The following is a 14,941-nucleotide window of genomic DNA, read 5'->3' on the forward strand; positions in this document are numbered from 1 at the left end:
TGCACTTCCCCCTTCCCACAGGAGTCAAAGGTGCAGCTGCTGAAGGCTGTAGAGTGGGAAGGAGAGACTGCTACAGCAAAGCAAAGGGGCACATTTCTCCACGTGATACAATGCAGTGCAGCACCGATGTTGGACCTCCCTGGTCCGGCACCCTCGGGACCTGACCAGTCCTGAACCAGGGAGTTTGCCGGATCAGGGGAGGGCAAGACTGGCCCCTCTGCTCTGCTCCTGGGAATCCACTAGCCCTCACCAGCTGCCGGCCCCAGCTCCCAGACCTCCACGCCACCAGCCCCCACTCCTGGTTGGCCCCCCCGCCAACAGGTTCTACATCCGGCCACTGGGACTCTCTGGTCCAGCAACATGCGTGGTCCTGCTGCCACAGTTTTCCCCCCTGACTGCTCCAACCCCAGAGACCCCAGGGAGTCCCCGAGGATGCCAGACCAGAGGTATTGCTGGACCAGAGAGTCCCAGGCTACAGAGGTTCAACCTGTACCGTCCCTGGCAGAACAGGGTTGAGCCTTCGGCCCTGGGGCGTTAGCCCAATGCCAGAGAGGGGAGGCTGAATCTACATGCTGGGACGGGAATAACAATCCATCTGGTACCCTCTCCAACCAGATGCGGTACAAGGGGTAGGATTTGGGGGTACTGCTGCAACCCGCCACTACCCACCAGACAGGAGGGATTTTCCTTTTGCCTCCCCCAGCCCAGATATGAACGTCACAGTCCGCATATGGAGAGTCAAACAGCCCGACTTACTGCTTCCTGCAGCAGCTGCTCCAGACAATAGATATGGGGGCGATTTCCCCTCTCCCCTTCCACCACCACTCGGTATCTGAAATCACAAGCATCATGAGAGATCAACGCTTCTTAAGAAGGACCCCGCGCGTCCCTGTGGCCCTTCCCTGGGCTGCGGCTCCTTCCCCGCTGTCGTATCTTCGCCAGGCACTGTCGTCTTACACCTCACAGTCCCCAGATGCCATTTAAAGGGAGGCTGCATTTTCCCAGCTGAGAAATTCACTGGTTAACGAAGGTGGCTCATTATGGTGAATTCCTCCACCCAGCCAAACTCAGCGGCTACCCTCCAACCTTGCAGCTCTTAGACACCTGCATCTCACCAGTACTCAGCTTGCTTGGTGCAGAATCAGGGGGTGCTGGCTCACCCACCAGGTCCCAGAAAGTACTGAGCAGATTCCACTGTGCCTGAAGGACAAGGCAGCAGCCCTGTGCGTACATGCAGCCCTGCGGGAGCCTCGAAGCGTGTGCGACCCCTCCCCTCCACCATAGCAGGGTTCATCTGGGAGAGGCTGCCCTTTTACTCACATGTCAGGAGAGTGCACGGTCTTCACGTGTCCGGCATACAGCAGCTTGTCATCCATGGGAATGAGGACACGCAGCCCGTCCTTCAGCTCATCCTTGTCAATGATACAGGAGCGGGGGGCTGCAGGGCCATGGAGCAAGACATGGGAGTTAGCGGCTCCATTCACAACAGAAAGGGGCAGAGCTCACTGGGGCTACGGCTAGACTGCAAGCCTCTTTCGGAAAAGAGCGTCTAGACTACAACCAGGACTTTGGAAAAAGCGAGTTGCTTTTTCGAAAGAGAGCACCCAGGCAGTCTGGATGCTCTCTTTCGAAAAAAGGCGTTATTCCTCGTAAAACAAGGTTTTCCGCGGTCGAAAAAACTGCCGCGTTCTTTCGATTTACTTTCGAAAGAACACGGCAGCAGTCTAGACCACTTTTTTCGAGAAATCCCTGTAGTCTAAACACACGTAGGGTGAGAGAAGACCCAGGAAAGGCCTTGCCACAACTTCCAAACACCCCACCCCCATCAGCCTCAGACTGCCAGCTATTTGGGGTATGGGTTGTCTTTCTTCATACAGCTCCCAGCATAACAAGGTCCTATTCTCAGCTGGCCCTCTGGCAGGTCTGTGACACCATCATAATACCAACAGGTCAGCCGAACCCCGGCCCCTCGCAGAGACTGGTCTTTACCTAGAAACCTCTAGGGTGCTTTAAAGGAATAAATGGCAGCTCTTTATTGGTGGCGACCCATGTGAGGCTCATGGTTCCTTATGCCGGTAGAAACCAACTAGGGGCTAACACATGGAACACAACGAGCCGTCCCTGATCTCCGGCCGGGCAAAGGCAGAGAACCCAAAGAGAGGGGTCTGTATGATCATCATCCTATTCCCAGGTGAATGCAGCTTGGAGACCCTGCCTGATTCTCCACGCAGCCCTGCTACTGACCCAGCTTTGCCACTGCACTCACTGAGGCACAAGGAAGATCAAGAAACTTGCTGGGAGCCAAAATATTGGTCAGTGGTTCAAATGGGGACTAGAACTCACAGCCCTCCTGGGACCCAGCCCTTTGCTCTGACTGCTAGTAAGCACAGCCCTCCTTAGGGACTGATGATGCATTCCTGCAATTGCTGAGCAAGGCAGGCCCAGCGCTTGGGGACTCAGGGCACACTAATGAGAGCTCTGCTCCTACCTAGCCTCAGAGCAGAGCAGCATCCCCTGTATAACTGAGCTGGCTGCTCTTTATCCAGCTGGGAAAATCCCATCCAATTCTCCCACCCACTGCAGCAGAAAAGCCAGGCATGCTCAGATAAAGCTTCCTCTCCCCCAACAGCTACAGCCTCCTGCTCTCACCTGGGGTAGGCGGCCGCTCTACAAGCATGCTCAGGGGCAGATTCTCATCCTCTGAGAAGCTACTGTCTTGATTGGGCTCAAAGTCCTCTTCAGCTGCCATGCTTTCCATCAGTTTGCTGACGGCCCCGCCCTTCCCTCGGTTCTGGAGAAGGAAACAAACGAGCACATCAGAAAACTCGGTCACGTCTGGCATGGAGCCTCGGGGCTTAGGAGCCATTTTAAAAACCCTCCTTCCCAGCTCTGAAGTTTCCTTCCTAAGGCCAGGTCTACACTACGGGAGAAAGTCGACTTAAGAGACACAACTCTAGCTATGAGAATAGCATAGCTGGAGTTGGCGTACCTTAAATTGAATTTCTGCAGCATTTCCCCTGCAGGAGGTCGACGGGAGAGTTTGTTCCGTTGACTTCCCTTACTCCTCGTGACTCACCAGGGACACAATCAGCAGTTGATTTAGTGGGTCTTTACTAGACTCACTAAATCAAACCCCCGGGAGATCGATCTCCAGAGCTTCGCTCTCTGGTAAGTATAGACAAGCTCTAAGTGACCCATTAGATGTGGACAGTTCTGTGCTCGGATGCCAAGGTGCAATGTTCCTGTGCCATACCTGCTATTCTCCCTCCTGGGGTAAGCAACCTGACAATTAGGAGGCAGACTGCCTCAGCGTGAACCACCGTAGTCAGCCGGCCCTGCCAATGCTGCACCCAAAGTTCCAGTCGCCTTTTGGGAGCTTCCTTGCTTTATTTGGTGTGTTTATTCCTCACTGTGGCTGTCAGTGGGCCCAGGGCTCAGAGAGCCCTTTCGTACATTCTAGCTGCATTTCTGGACCTGTCTGGACATTAAAGGGAATGCAGAACAGAACCAGACAGCCGTAGGACTGGCCTGCCTCTACACGGGACAAGGTACTGAAAGCAAGCTACTGTGGCAGGGTCCACAGTCTCAGGGTACGTCTACACTAGCTCGTTAGTTCGATCCTAATTCGAATGAAAGATCTTTAATTCGAACAACCTACTCCGTGCTGCGTGTAGCTGCGGGCACGGAGTTCTGACTAAGGGGGATTTAAAAATGGCGGTGCACAGGAACATGCAAATAAAGCCTGGGATATTTAAATCCCGGGCTTCATTTGCAACTCCGCTTGCCCTAATTACCCTACCTAGCTCGAACTAACGAGCTAGTGTAGACGTACCCTCGGTGTCTCTCAAAACCTGGACCTGGACAGATGGGACTCCATGGTGAGGGTGGCAGTTCAGTCACACCCTCCCACTCCGTCTTGAACTCTTGTCCACTGGTCCAGCAACACCCCTCCGTGCTGCCCGAATGGGGCCATGTTCTTCACACGCAGAATTGGGTTTGCAAGCCCACTCCCTCCTGAGCACCCTGCACTGTCACCAGGACGCACCTTCCCTCAGGCCCTAGAAGAATCACACCACGGTGATGCTCTCCATTCATCTGAGTCTTTAAGCTTCCCAAGAAGAGGAGAACTTAAAAGAACAAAGCCTATCTTCCCAGAAGGGGTGTTTGTTCAAGTTTCTATGTCAGCCTGCCCCAGTCCCATTAGTGAGAGTACTTGACAGTGCGACAAATGTCCCAGCTCCCAAAAGGGTGCATCTGTCTTCCCCCCCTCCCAGTGTACGGAGGGAGCAAACACCCCACTGTCTTGCTACAACCTGACTTCAATCTGTGGAGTCAACCCTCACCTCTTTCTTCACTTCCTTTGCTTTCACCTTGGCTTTACTCTTCTTGCTGGAGCTCAGGGAGTTGGCCAGGCTGACTCGGGCATCGGAGGGGGGGCTGGAGATGCCAGGGGGAGACATGGAAGAGGAGGAGGAGCAGCAAGGGGCCTCTTTAGCTTTCTTCCGCTGCTAAAAGCAAATACAGAACAACGCCCACCCATCAAAAGGCTTGCTCAGTAAGGCTCACTACCCAGTTACAGGGAAAGATGGAGCAAAGGAGCGTGCAGCACTTCATATTGAAACGGAGACAAAAGTAAAGACGCCAGTCCCTATGGGGCTGAGCGCAAGCGGGCAGCTTGCCAGATGCTTGCACTGCAAGAGGCTCTCACTGCCTCTCTGCGTACAGCATAGACATTCCATCGAGAGCTTTTCATTATCCCGGGTGGCACCTCCTGCCGACCAATTCTTCCCCCAGAACGGCTGGAAAAGGACCCTTGCTGATGTGGTGTCACAACTTGTCTTATTCCTCCCGTAATCCAGTCTCCCTAGTGACCGGCCAATGGGCCCAACTGGAGCCAAAGGAACCTAATGCCTCAGCAAACTAATTAGCCGGTGATTGGGAGAGGTTCACTTCTGTTCCCAGACAACACAAAGATTTAGGACATCGCTATGAGAAAGGGAAAGCGCTCAAAAGGCCATGTGGTGGGTGAGGGAAGCAGAGAGAGCCAGACCAGGGGAGGTTTTGGGGTGAGAGGGGAATTTTCCGTATTGCTGCAGTACTGGGTTTCTCTGGTGGAGACAGGGCACATTTTCCAATCCCCCATTTTACAGTGGGGCAGAGAAAGGATTACATGGCTAGCCAGGGGGTTAGACCCTGCCCCACTGCAGTCAGTGGGAGTTTTACCACCCTTTCAGCAGGGGCAGGAACTCCCTCCACATCCCTAAACCAAGGTCTGGTATAGTCAGAGCCATTAGCCACGGCTGCAGTAGTGGCAGTGGCCAGGAACTTATGGCCCCTCTGAATCGCCAGGCCCTGGGGCCACTGTCCCTTTTGCCCACCCGTCGGCAGGCCTGGTTGCAGCATTTCACTGGACAGCTGTGGATAAAGGAAGCTTCTTTACGAGCAGCGGGTTTCCAAGAAGCAGCAACCAGTTGCTGAGATGAGACAGCCATTAAACTCACCTCCTTTCAAGTGCCAGGATCAAGGCAATTCACCTCCCCGCCCCACTTTCCTGCCCGGCTCCCCCACCCCAGAAAAGTGGCCCTTACCTTGCTCAGCTCTTTCCTTTCCTTCCCTTTGCTCCCCTCCTTTTTGGGGCTCAGCGGCGCCCCCTTCCCGCAGCGGCTGGGCTTGGAAACAGGGGTGGAGCTGGTTGGGGTGCTGGGCATTGGCCCAGGCAAGGAAGTGCTGGCGTCGTGGAGGAAGATGCGCTCGCTCCGGCGCCGGTTCCACAAGTCGTCATCACTCGCCTCCAGCCCGAACTCGAAGCTGAGGTCCTTGGGAGACTTGAATTTTTTCAGCTTCCGGCCTTTCTCTGCCCCAATTTTGACTTTGTCCGCGCTCCCAGGGTTGGGGTCCATGCTGCTGGCTGCTGGGATAGGGGTGGCGCTGCCTTGTTCCATCAGCCCCTTCTTTCCACGCAGCATCCCGGAGGGAGATTTCTTCCGGATCTTTATCTCGCTCTCCGAGTCGGTGTATTCAAACTCTGTTCCTAAATGCAAGGGGGTTGAGCCATCAATCAACTGTGGACTGCATCTGACCCAGTCTCCTCTGGCGTTGATGCCAGACTTTACACTTGCTCTGCAGAGCATAGCCAAACTCCTCAAGAAAATCCACCCTCGTTCATTGCAAGGAGCCACACCAGGAAATGGACGCCAATTCCCAAGAAGAAACAAGAGAATTCTCCTTCTCAAGTCGGTCCTGCTGAGAACTCTGTGAGCAGCTACAAGTAAGGAACAACCTCCACAAGCACCCACCAACACAATATCGCTCCGAATTAATGACCATTCCCATCACTTCCCCATTCCCTACCTCCCCAGAGACGTATCAATCCAAGCTTCCCAGACTGCTGCCTGTGGGGTCCTCACCACCCCTACTTTCTCCCCTCCTGCCCAGAAAAGCCTGTACTCTTTTTACAGACCGGGCTTGGTAGGAAAGGGTTTGGTGGCTGACAAGAAATGCAAACTCCTCCCGGCTAAGGTTGACTGATTTAATGGCCGGGCTCCTCACACAGATCCACTTGGCCCGTTGGATTTGGATGAAATGTTTTATTAATTAAAAAAAACTCCCCAGACTTCAAGAGATGTTTTTGGATTAGCCAGGGAGAGCTGAGGGACCCGTCTATTGGCTTGAGTAGCCACTGCAAAGTTCAGCGAGGTAAATGATCTCTCGTTGTTAGCGAGTGGAAATCCCCTCCTGCCTGCACCACAGCAAAGATCTGAGACAGGATCCGATTAAGGTCCTTTCTGGCTCCCCCTCCCGCAGTATCCAGGTACCTCGCAGACTTTGAGGCATTCATCCTGACAACCCCCTGTGATGTCAGGCTGTGCTATTCTCCCCATTGTACAGAGGGGGAATGGAGGTACTGAGACATTATAGTGACAGGCTCCGGGTCACCAAGGAAGGCTGTGACAGTGCAGAGAATTGACCCCAGGTTTCCCGAGTGCTAAGATAACCTTCTAGCCTTGATGCATCTGTTCCTCCCTCTCTTGATGCTAAAAGTTCAACCCTCCACAAGGAAATGTCTTCAATTCCTGCAGTTCTCCTCCTCTGACAAACATGCCCAAGGGATTTCCGTGAGTCTGCCTATCTCACAGATGGTGGGGGTGTGAGAGCTCCACCTTGCCTTTAGAACAACAAATACAGCTGCCTGGGGGGAAGGAGACCAGTAGACATCTGGGTGGATACAAAATCTGTATCCACAAAAATGAGTCACGGATATCTGCATCCATCCACCGATTTTCAGGCTCGAGAGACCAGAGCTGCGACTTCACACCTGGAGAGCCAAAGGCAAAACTCATTCCTGCCTGCCCTCTTTGCCAAAATAGGCAACACCCGTCCATACCTAAGCTTGGCCCAAATCCTTCCCAGGGCTAACAACGACTGGCATCTGTGTGGTACATTTGTCCCGGGCATCCCATAGGCTTTATGGAAACATGCTTTTGAATATGAATATGACATAACTGGAGTAGGGTTTATGCAAAATACCTCATATAATGTATCATTGGAAAGCTTGTAATCTTTCTTCTGCTGTCCATACACACGCACAGCCTCTAACCTCCACTCCAATTCATCTGACGAAGTGGGTTTTACCCACGGAAGCTTATGCTTCTAAGGTGCCACAGGACTCCTCATTGTTTTTGCAGACACAGACTAACACAGCTACCCTCTGAGCCGACTAAATAGGATTACCCCATTTGTATGCACGTATCATTCCTGTGTTTGAAGTTAGAAATATAGGGTATAAACCTGTTTTACTAACAGACAAGCTAAGCGAGACATTAATATCCTTCCAGGATCTTGATGGCCCTTTGGAAAGAAAACAATGAATTGTAAATGGACTAGTTTTTCCTGGGACAGAGGGGCTATGGTTGATCCTACCAAGACACCTGGCCAAAGTGGATGCTGCGCTTTTCCACTGTAAGTGAGGGGAAAGGTTTAAATTTAACACAAAGGATTACCGCCTTGGGCAAAAGCTATATAAAGGAGGGAAGCCAAACAACAGCAGCGGCTACCAGATGGCAGGCCCCCCTGGTGATGGCCCAAGATGACTTCTGTAAACATCTAAGACTGAACATGGGGAAGATTTGAGCCTAGACTAGGAAGTTTCTTTCGCAGACCAGACAGACAGCCTAGCAGACCAGACAGCCTAGCAGAATAACTGAGGGTGAAGATATTCCATGTGGTATATTAGGCTTAGCTTGTGTGTTTTGTTTTATTTTATTTAGTAACCTACACAGTTGTCTACTAGATCTTATGGCCACTGAAATCAGACCTTTTATACTTAATAAAATCACTTTGTGTATTAACAAACCCAGCGTAAGTAATTGTTAGCTGGGGACAAGGGGCGAGCAACTGGGCACATCTCTTTACCCTGAGAAAGAAGACGAACATGAGCTTACCCTCTGTAAAACTTCATACAGTGGGTTTATCTGGGGTTCAAGTCCCATTGAGCCTCTGCATTTGGGTGCTGAAGCAAGTCCTTTTGGCTGAGCCTTCCCAGAGCTGATCTGATCTCAGGGTCTGTGTTCTACTGCAAAGGGCGGTCACCCTCGCTCTGCGTCCCGGCCAGAGTGCCTGGCTCTACAGGACAGGGGGGTGGGGTGCCCCTAAGGGTAGGTAAGTGGGCCGAGTGGTATTTCAGCACATCAAGTGAAAAAGAGGGTGCGTGTCTCTGACTGAACCCATCACAACATTTTGTTTGCAGGAAGGAGCTACAATAAAACTCCAATAGTCTGGCATCCAATAGTCCAGCACTCCTGATAGTCCGGCATCAAACTGGCAAGAGCCTAGTGAGTGAGCTTCGGCAAAAAAATGAGTCACAAGGTAACAGCGGCAGCAGCTGAACTGAGCAAAAAGGGTAAAAAAGGCTTAAAAAAACTAAAACATTATAGTATACTGTATACAGTATGTACAATAAAAAGGGTTAAGAACACTTTATATACAGTATATAATGTATACAGCATATATATAACCTGCTTATAGTCCGGCATATCTGATAATCCGGCACCATCTAAGTCCCATAGGTTCCGGATTATCGGAAGTCTACTGTATTAAAAATACATGATCTTGGATTTACAACAGTCACTTCCTTGAATGAAGATGCTCTCCAGGGCATGAAACTGGGATGAGAGTTACCCCCATTTGTGCACATGAGAGAATGTCAAACACTCTCTTTTTCTCCCTCCTTCATTAGCTAAAAAACCGTTTTTTGCCTCCCCTCTTCCTCAGTTAGACTTTGCAAACATGCTTCGGAAGAGCGCAAGGCAAAATCATACAAAGCAGGCAATGCCTGAAATGAAGGATCCATTCATAGTTACGACATTAACTCTCCTTTTTATTCATACAAATTAGACAGGTTCTAGATGCTCTGGGTTTTAACAGGGCCAGGTTACGAGAGGCAGTTGTTATAAATTCTTAACGGAGGTGACTGGAACAAGCTGGCGAAAGCCTAATATAGCATGGAAACGGTGCTAAAATAAGCAGGCCTCCCTGGAAAGATGTCTTTTTCCATTCTCATTTAATAAATATTAATAAAGAGTTTATAAATGGAACCTTTATAGATCTGAAGGCTGAGAAAGATGTCACCCTGGGGTACCTTTTGCAGCACGGTGCATGGGGAGGAAAAGATGAACGTAGACCAGAGAGACTAGGGACAGAGAGACACGGGCGCTAGCAATCTGAGTGGACAACCTAGCATAAGGAGCTCCTGAGTCCCAGTCTAATGACTCCCTCTATGGCTTTGGACAAATCACGTACATTGCCTGCCTCAGTTTCCTCATTTATAAAATGGAGATAATCCTTCCCCACCTATTTTAAAGTCTCCTCCCACCCCACATTCTTACTTGTGGCTCTCCCCCATTACAGACCAGGACAAGAAAGCGAAAGGTGATAGCTCTGGGAGACGGGCTCTCCAGGTCGTACATGTTCTCATGGCTGAGATGGGTGCTAGGAAAGCAGAATAGGAGAGAGCCTTTGGCTGGTGGAATACGGCCTTGTTATTTGTGAGCTGCTCCCATGCTGACTGCATTCAGAGCTTCCCTGGAAACAGGGAGGGGAGGCCGGGAGGAGGTGAACTGAGGGTTCAGCACCTTTCCTTGTTCCAACTTCTCCTCTGTCCTGCACCCTGAAGAACACACTATTGGGCAGGGAAATGCTGCTTCAAGGTTTAGGTGGTCTGCTGCCAGCATGGGGCTTCCTCCAGTTGCCTTTACTGCTTGCCCAGGGTAGCCTACGTGTATCTGAATGGGGCAGCCCTGCATTGCGATCACACAACCTTGCCGGGGCCCACTCTGGCGACGTGCTTTCCACAGAAGACTTTCCACTGACTTCAGTGGGTTGTGAACCAGGCACTTCTGTAGCCTGCAGCACAGAGCACAGGTAACAGGGCCCTTCTAGCAGGCACAAACACGGTTCCTTGCCCCCCACGCTCTGCAGAAAACCTCCCTGACCCACCCTTAATTACAGCCACATGGCTTTCCCCTCCTCTACTCCCACCCCCACCACTGCCATACCAAGTGGCATGTTCAGCGCCATTTCACTCAGGGGCTCAGCAGAACTTGGGGAGGGCGGCGGGGGAGAAAGAAAGAGGATGGTGACAATCCGCCCCACGCGGGGGCCCCGCCCAAGGGAAGCCAGGTCGTGTCAGTTTAGAAGCCCCAAGGAAAGCCGCTGATGCAGGCGACCAGCAGCAAACAACTGGACGCACTTTGCTAGGCCACAGGTTTAGTCTTGACACACTGGCTTGCAATCCCCACCGTGCTGGCGCTCCCTCTGCAACGCCTTGACATCCGGGCACACAGGCCAGCAGCCACTGCCAGATGGACTGAAGCCACCACCTCCCTCTCCAAGGGTGGTGGCCCTGTAAGACAACCCGTGTAGCCTCAACGCCGGTGCTTCAGTTGGGTGTTCCAGTGTGGGAAGCAAGATGCAGGAGCGGGGTGTTGGGGGGAGGTTCTGGTCCCTCCCTTTAAAAGCCACCACGGAATGAAAACCTTGAACCAATATTTCCATCCATACTCCTCAGCCAAAGGTCGCCACTCCCCCCCACCATGTTCAGCACAGGGACCCTCTACTCCCATAAATTTGCTTCTTCTGGTCCCCGACAGCTGCCATCCCCGCCCGCATGTGACTTACCCATCAGATTCTGCCGCTCTTCTTTCTTCTTAGCTTTCTGCTTGGCCTCCAGCTGGACGATGGAAAGAGGAGGGGGAACAATGGGGCTCGGCATAGCACTAGCAGCAAACCTTGCTAGCAGGCCCAAACCGCTCTCATCCAGGGCCGGGGACGAAAGCCTGTCATTGCTGTCCATCCCATAATCCTCTGCTTCCTCCTCTTCCTCCTCGGAGCTAGAATCTAGCATGCAGAAAAAAAGGAAGCTCATTAAAAGTCTTATCAGGCTTCCACTGTCCATCCTTCCGCCCTGGGGCATCAGGTTGCAGCTTCCTAGCAAAGCGAGTGCCAGGGTTTCTATCACTATAAAACCTGTGGTGTCCTCTTGCGCTGCAGAGCCACCCAAACTGAGCTACACATCTTAGACCACAGAAAACAAGTCCTTGCAGTCACAGACAGTGTTCCCCGTAAGCTGAGCGCATGTGCGGCCACTCAGGAGAAATTCAAATGCCGCCCCGCTGATTAGCACAGTGCTCTCAGCTAGGGTTTTTTCCCCCAGTGGTGGTGCACATTGGCACACGCCTCAGCGCACATACAAAATTATTGTGCACATAGCTGGAAAAAATCCACATATGGATGGAAAAGCTTAGCGGGAACATTGGCCACAGAGCACATAACTCAGCTACTAAGACATGCCTGGTGATAGCAGCCTTGTTCAAACAGAGTGACATAGCTCATGGTAGCGTGTGGTCAAAAACAAAAAACAAGAACCCATATGGGGCAAAAGTTGGAAAGAGACTTAAGCTAAGATCTTCAGATTTTATTATTGCTTTTTGCCTCTCCCTCTTCACAATGAAAACCTTTGCTTTGTCACTGCACTGGACCGGCTCTGTAACTGGGAGAGAGTGCTCCTTCACTGAAGGGGAATACCAGAAATTAGCACGTGCCCTGGCAGGGAGGGGAGAGACACACAGAGCAAGACAGAGACAAAGACAGAAATGGCAAGACAGCAAGGATGGGGGGTGGGGTATCAAGAGCAATGAAACTTGAAGACTTAAGTTAAATAATTGCAGATGGAGAGAGGCGTAAGGGAAGAGAATGGCAGTTATAAGGGGTCCATTTTCAGCAGACTGTTTTGGAGGTGGGGGGTGAAAATTGTTCTGCTAACACACTGCCTAAAACTTTCAATTTATGTCCAGTTGGTCCCAGCCCAGTAAGGCAGAATCATTTGCAGGTGGGCATGTGTCTATTTTTAACAGAACAAATACTAAAGCAAATATCATCATGGGGGTGTGCATGTGTGTGTTTGGAGAGAGATTTGGGGGGGGGGGGAGTTAGGGGAAGACTGCAAACTCAGAAGAGAGAGAGAGAGAGAGAGAGAGAGCGTGCGTGCGTCTGGGGAGAGATTTTTTTTTGGGGGGGGGAGGTTAGGGGAAGACTGCAAACTTAGAAACATGCATCACTCTCTAACCTGTAGCACATTCATGCTAGTCAGTCTGTAAAGCAGCTTGAAGGTGATTAGTTACTGAATGTGTGATCTAGTAGATACTGGTTAGAAAGGAATTTATCTGTATAGTTAATTGCACCAAAATAGATCTGAACCTATTTCAGAGCTCTAGTTCAGAAGGAGAAATGATCCTCAAGAATGGCCAGTTTCCTTCAGTAGTAGGAATGTTATTGGCACCACCAAATGTCTAGCTCTCAGTTCTCTAAGGGTTAAGGTCTTTCCATTCTGAAAGACAGCCAACCTAGACATCAACCCATCAACCTATTTCAAAGATTAACTGAACAGCAAAATACTTTTACTTCCACTTGTGATCTCTATAATATGAATATAAATGACCTCAATGACACCCCCCTCCCCAAAACCCATGAAAAGCAATGGTTGTTTTTGCCTCGTCTTGTTTTTTAATCTTAAAAACAACAGGAAACCAGAAAACAGTTTTGCCTTCCCTATTTTTACTGGAGTTCTGTCACTCAGCAGTTGAATGGGCATATTGAATTTTTCAGAGGCAGCACATACGTCAGGAGTCAGAGTTTAATCGCTACTAACAAACCGGAGCGTTTTAGATCACTAAAAATTCCTTCCCCCCCTTCAGTTGCTCAGCCTGGTTGTTTGGGGTGTCAAAATCCCATTAGTTCTCCAGTCCTCCAACAAAACAGGGAAATCCAGAACCTGGTATTTCTGATGTTAACACCACGCAAGGAAAAGACAAAAAAAAGTGTGTGTGTGTGTGTGTGTGTGTGTGTGTGTGTGTGTGTGTGTGTGTGTGAGTGTGAGTGTGAGAGAGAGAGAGAGAGAGAGAGAGAGAGAGAGAGAGAGAGAGAGAGAGAAAAATAAGACTATTTCCTAGCTTTATGTCTCTCAGAAACAAGCAGAAAGTGGCGCTACTTTTATTCCTCTGCAGCTCAACCTTTAAACTCAGATGCATCCCTACCAGTGAGACAAAAGTTACCCGCATACAGAGACTTGCATCTGAGACACTCCCATTAACACGGCGCAGCCAGACAGTAATGAATCCCTAGCACTGAACCCCAACCCCAAACTTTCATCATCAACTGAGGCCTGCCCTCCTTGCAAAAGTTCCCACAGACTAAATGCCAACCTGCAGGTCCCATGATATTTTTATTAACAATGAAGGAAAAATGGAGACCATTGAAGATGTATCAGCTATAGATGCCCCCTTCCCTCCTCCATACTACACACCGGCCACCGTTGGCCCATCTACCACAGAAACTCCCAGGGTGGAGCTTTGTCTTGACTGTTATCTAGAGTCACATGACGAACAGCCTAGTTCTTGAGGCCCATGAGATAGCCTAAAATGGTTGTAATGCTGATGCCCTGCCATGCTTGTTGGATTTGCTTAAATCAGAGAGATTAGTTTGTCACGGCCTTCCTTTTCCCCTCTTACACAATCCTTGGGAAGGACAAAGATATGGGATTTCCCTCAAGGGTTTCACATGTTAGATAATTCACAAGCAGAAAGCAATGAACAGTAGTCTGCTGAACCCATCTCTAAAAATCGACAGCGTCGAGCTGGGGAAGAGTTACTAGCCCAAGGGGTTGGGAAAAATGGAGAAATCTCTCTCATTACCTATCCCCAAGAATCTGCCCTGTCTGATAAAGAGCCCATTTCCAGGTGAACTGCACAGTAGCTTGGTTACTGGGACTGCACCTGTTCTGTTTACACACTCCTTGGCTAAGAGGTTAGGGTGGATCATTCACGCTACCTGTTTCAGAGTCTTGGCTCTAACAACTCTTTCTGGCAGGAGTGGCAGAGAATATTTCAGCACTGGACAGGAAGCAGCCAACACCAGCTGGCAAGCATACCTCAGAGGTGCCCTCTGTGATGGATATGAATCTGGTACACAGCTTAAGAGCTCCTGCTCAAACTTCAAAAGCGACAAGGAGTCCTGTAGCACCTTATAGACTAACAGATGTATTGGAGCATAAGCTTTCATGGGCAAAGACCCACTTCGTCAGATGGTCTTTGCCTACGAAAGCTTATGCTCCAAAACATCTGTTAGTCTATAAGGTGCTACAGGACTCCTTGTCGCTTTTGCAGATCCAGACTAACACGGCTACCCCTCTGATACTTGCTTAAACTTCAGCAGCTCATAGTATCTGTAGGCCCTCACTTCAGTCTCCAGGCCAAGATGGCAACCATCATACTACTATCCTTTTAGCTCAGCCTCTATACTTCAAATGGGAAGCCAAACAACCACACCCAGACAAACAGCATCCAGCCAGATTGATGGCTAGGAGCTCTCTGGGGTCTGCTGTTCAGAT

The 14,941-nt window shown here is 50.5% G+C and overlaps 1 protein-coding gene across 10 annotated transcripts in view; it reads right to left on the bottom strand.

Annotated features, from left to right (window-relative positions):
• TNRC18 (trinucleotide repeat containing 18) overlaps positions 1-14,941 on the bottom strand; it is a 176,805-nt gene that overhangs the window by 10,141 nt on the left and 151,723 nt on the right. For 7 of the 10 annotated variants that reach the window (XM_075899657.1, XM_075899656.1, XM_075899664.1 and 4 more), the window contains 6 exons: positions 11,176-11,394; positions 5,589-6,031; positions 4,344-4,508; positions 2,650-2,791; positions 1,321-1,438; positions 757-832 (listed from right to left, as the gene is read on the bottom strand). In XM_075899657.1, coding sequence (XP_075755772.1) covers positions 757-832; positions 1,321-1,438; positions 2,650-2,791; positions 4,344-4,508; positions 5,589-6,031; positions 11,176-11,394 — 1,163 coding nt within the window. The remainder of the gene's footprint in view (positions 1-756; positions 833-1,320; positions 1,439-2,649; positions 2,792-4,343; positions 4,509-5,588; positions 6,032-11,175; positions 11,395-14,941) is intronic. The other 3 variants (XM_075899662.1, XM_075899661.1, XM_075899665.1) reach the window with 2 other exon arrangements.

The sequence above is a fragment of the Pelodiscus sinensis genome, chromosome 16, assembly GCF_049634645.1.
Source record: "Pelodiscus sinensis isolate JC-2024 chromosome 16, ASM4963464v1, whole genome shotgun sequence".
Lineage (NCBI taxonomy): Eukaryota > Metazoa > Chordata > Testudines > Trionychidae > Pelodiscus > Pelodiscus sinensis.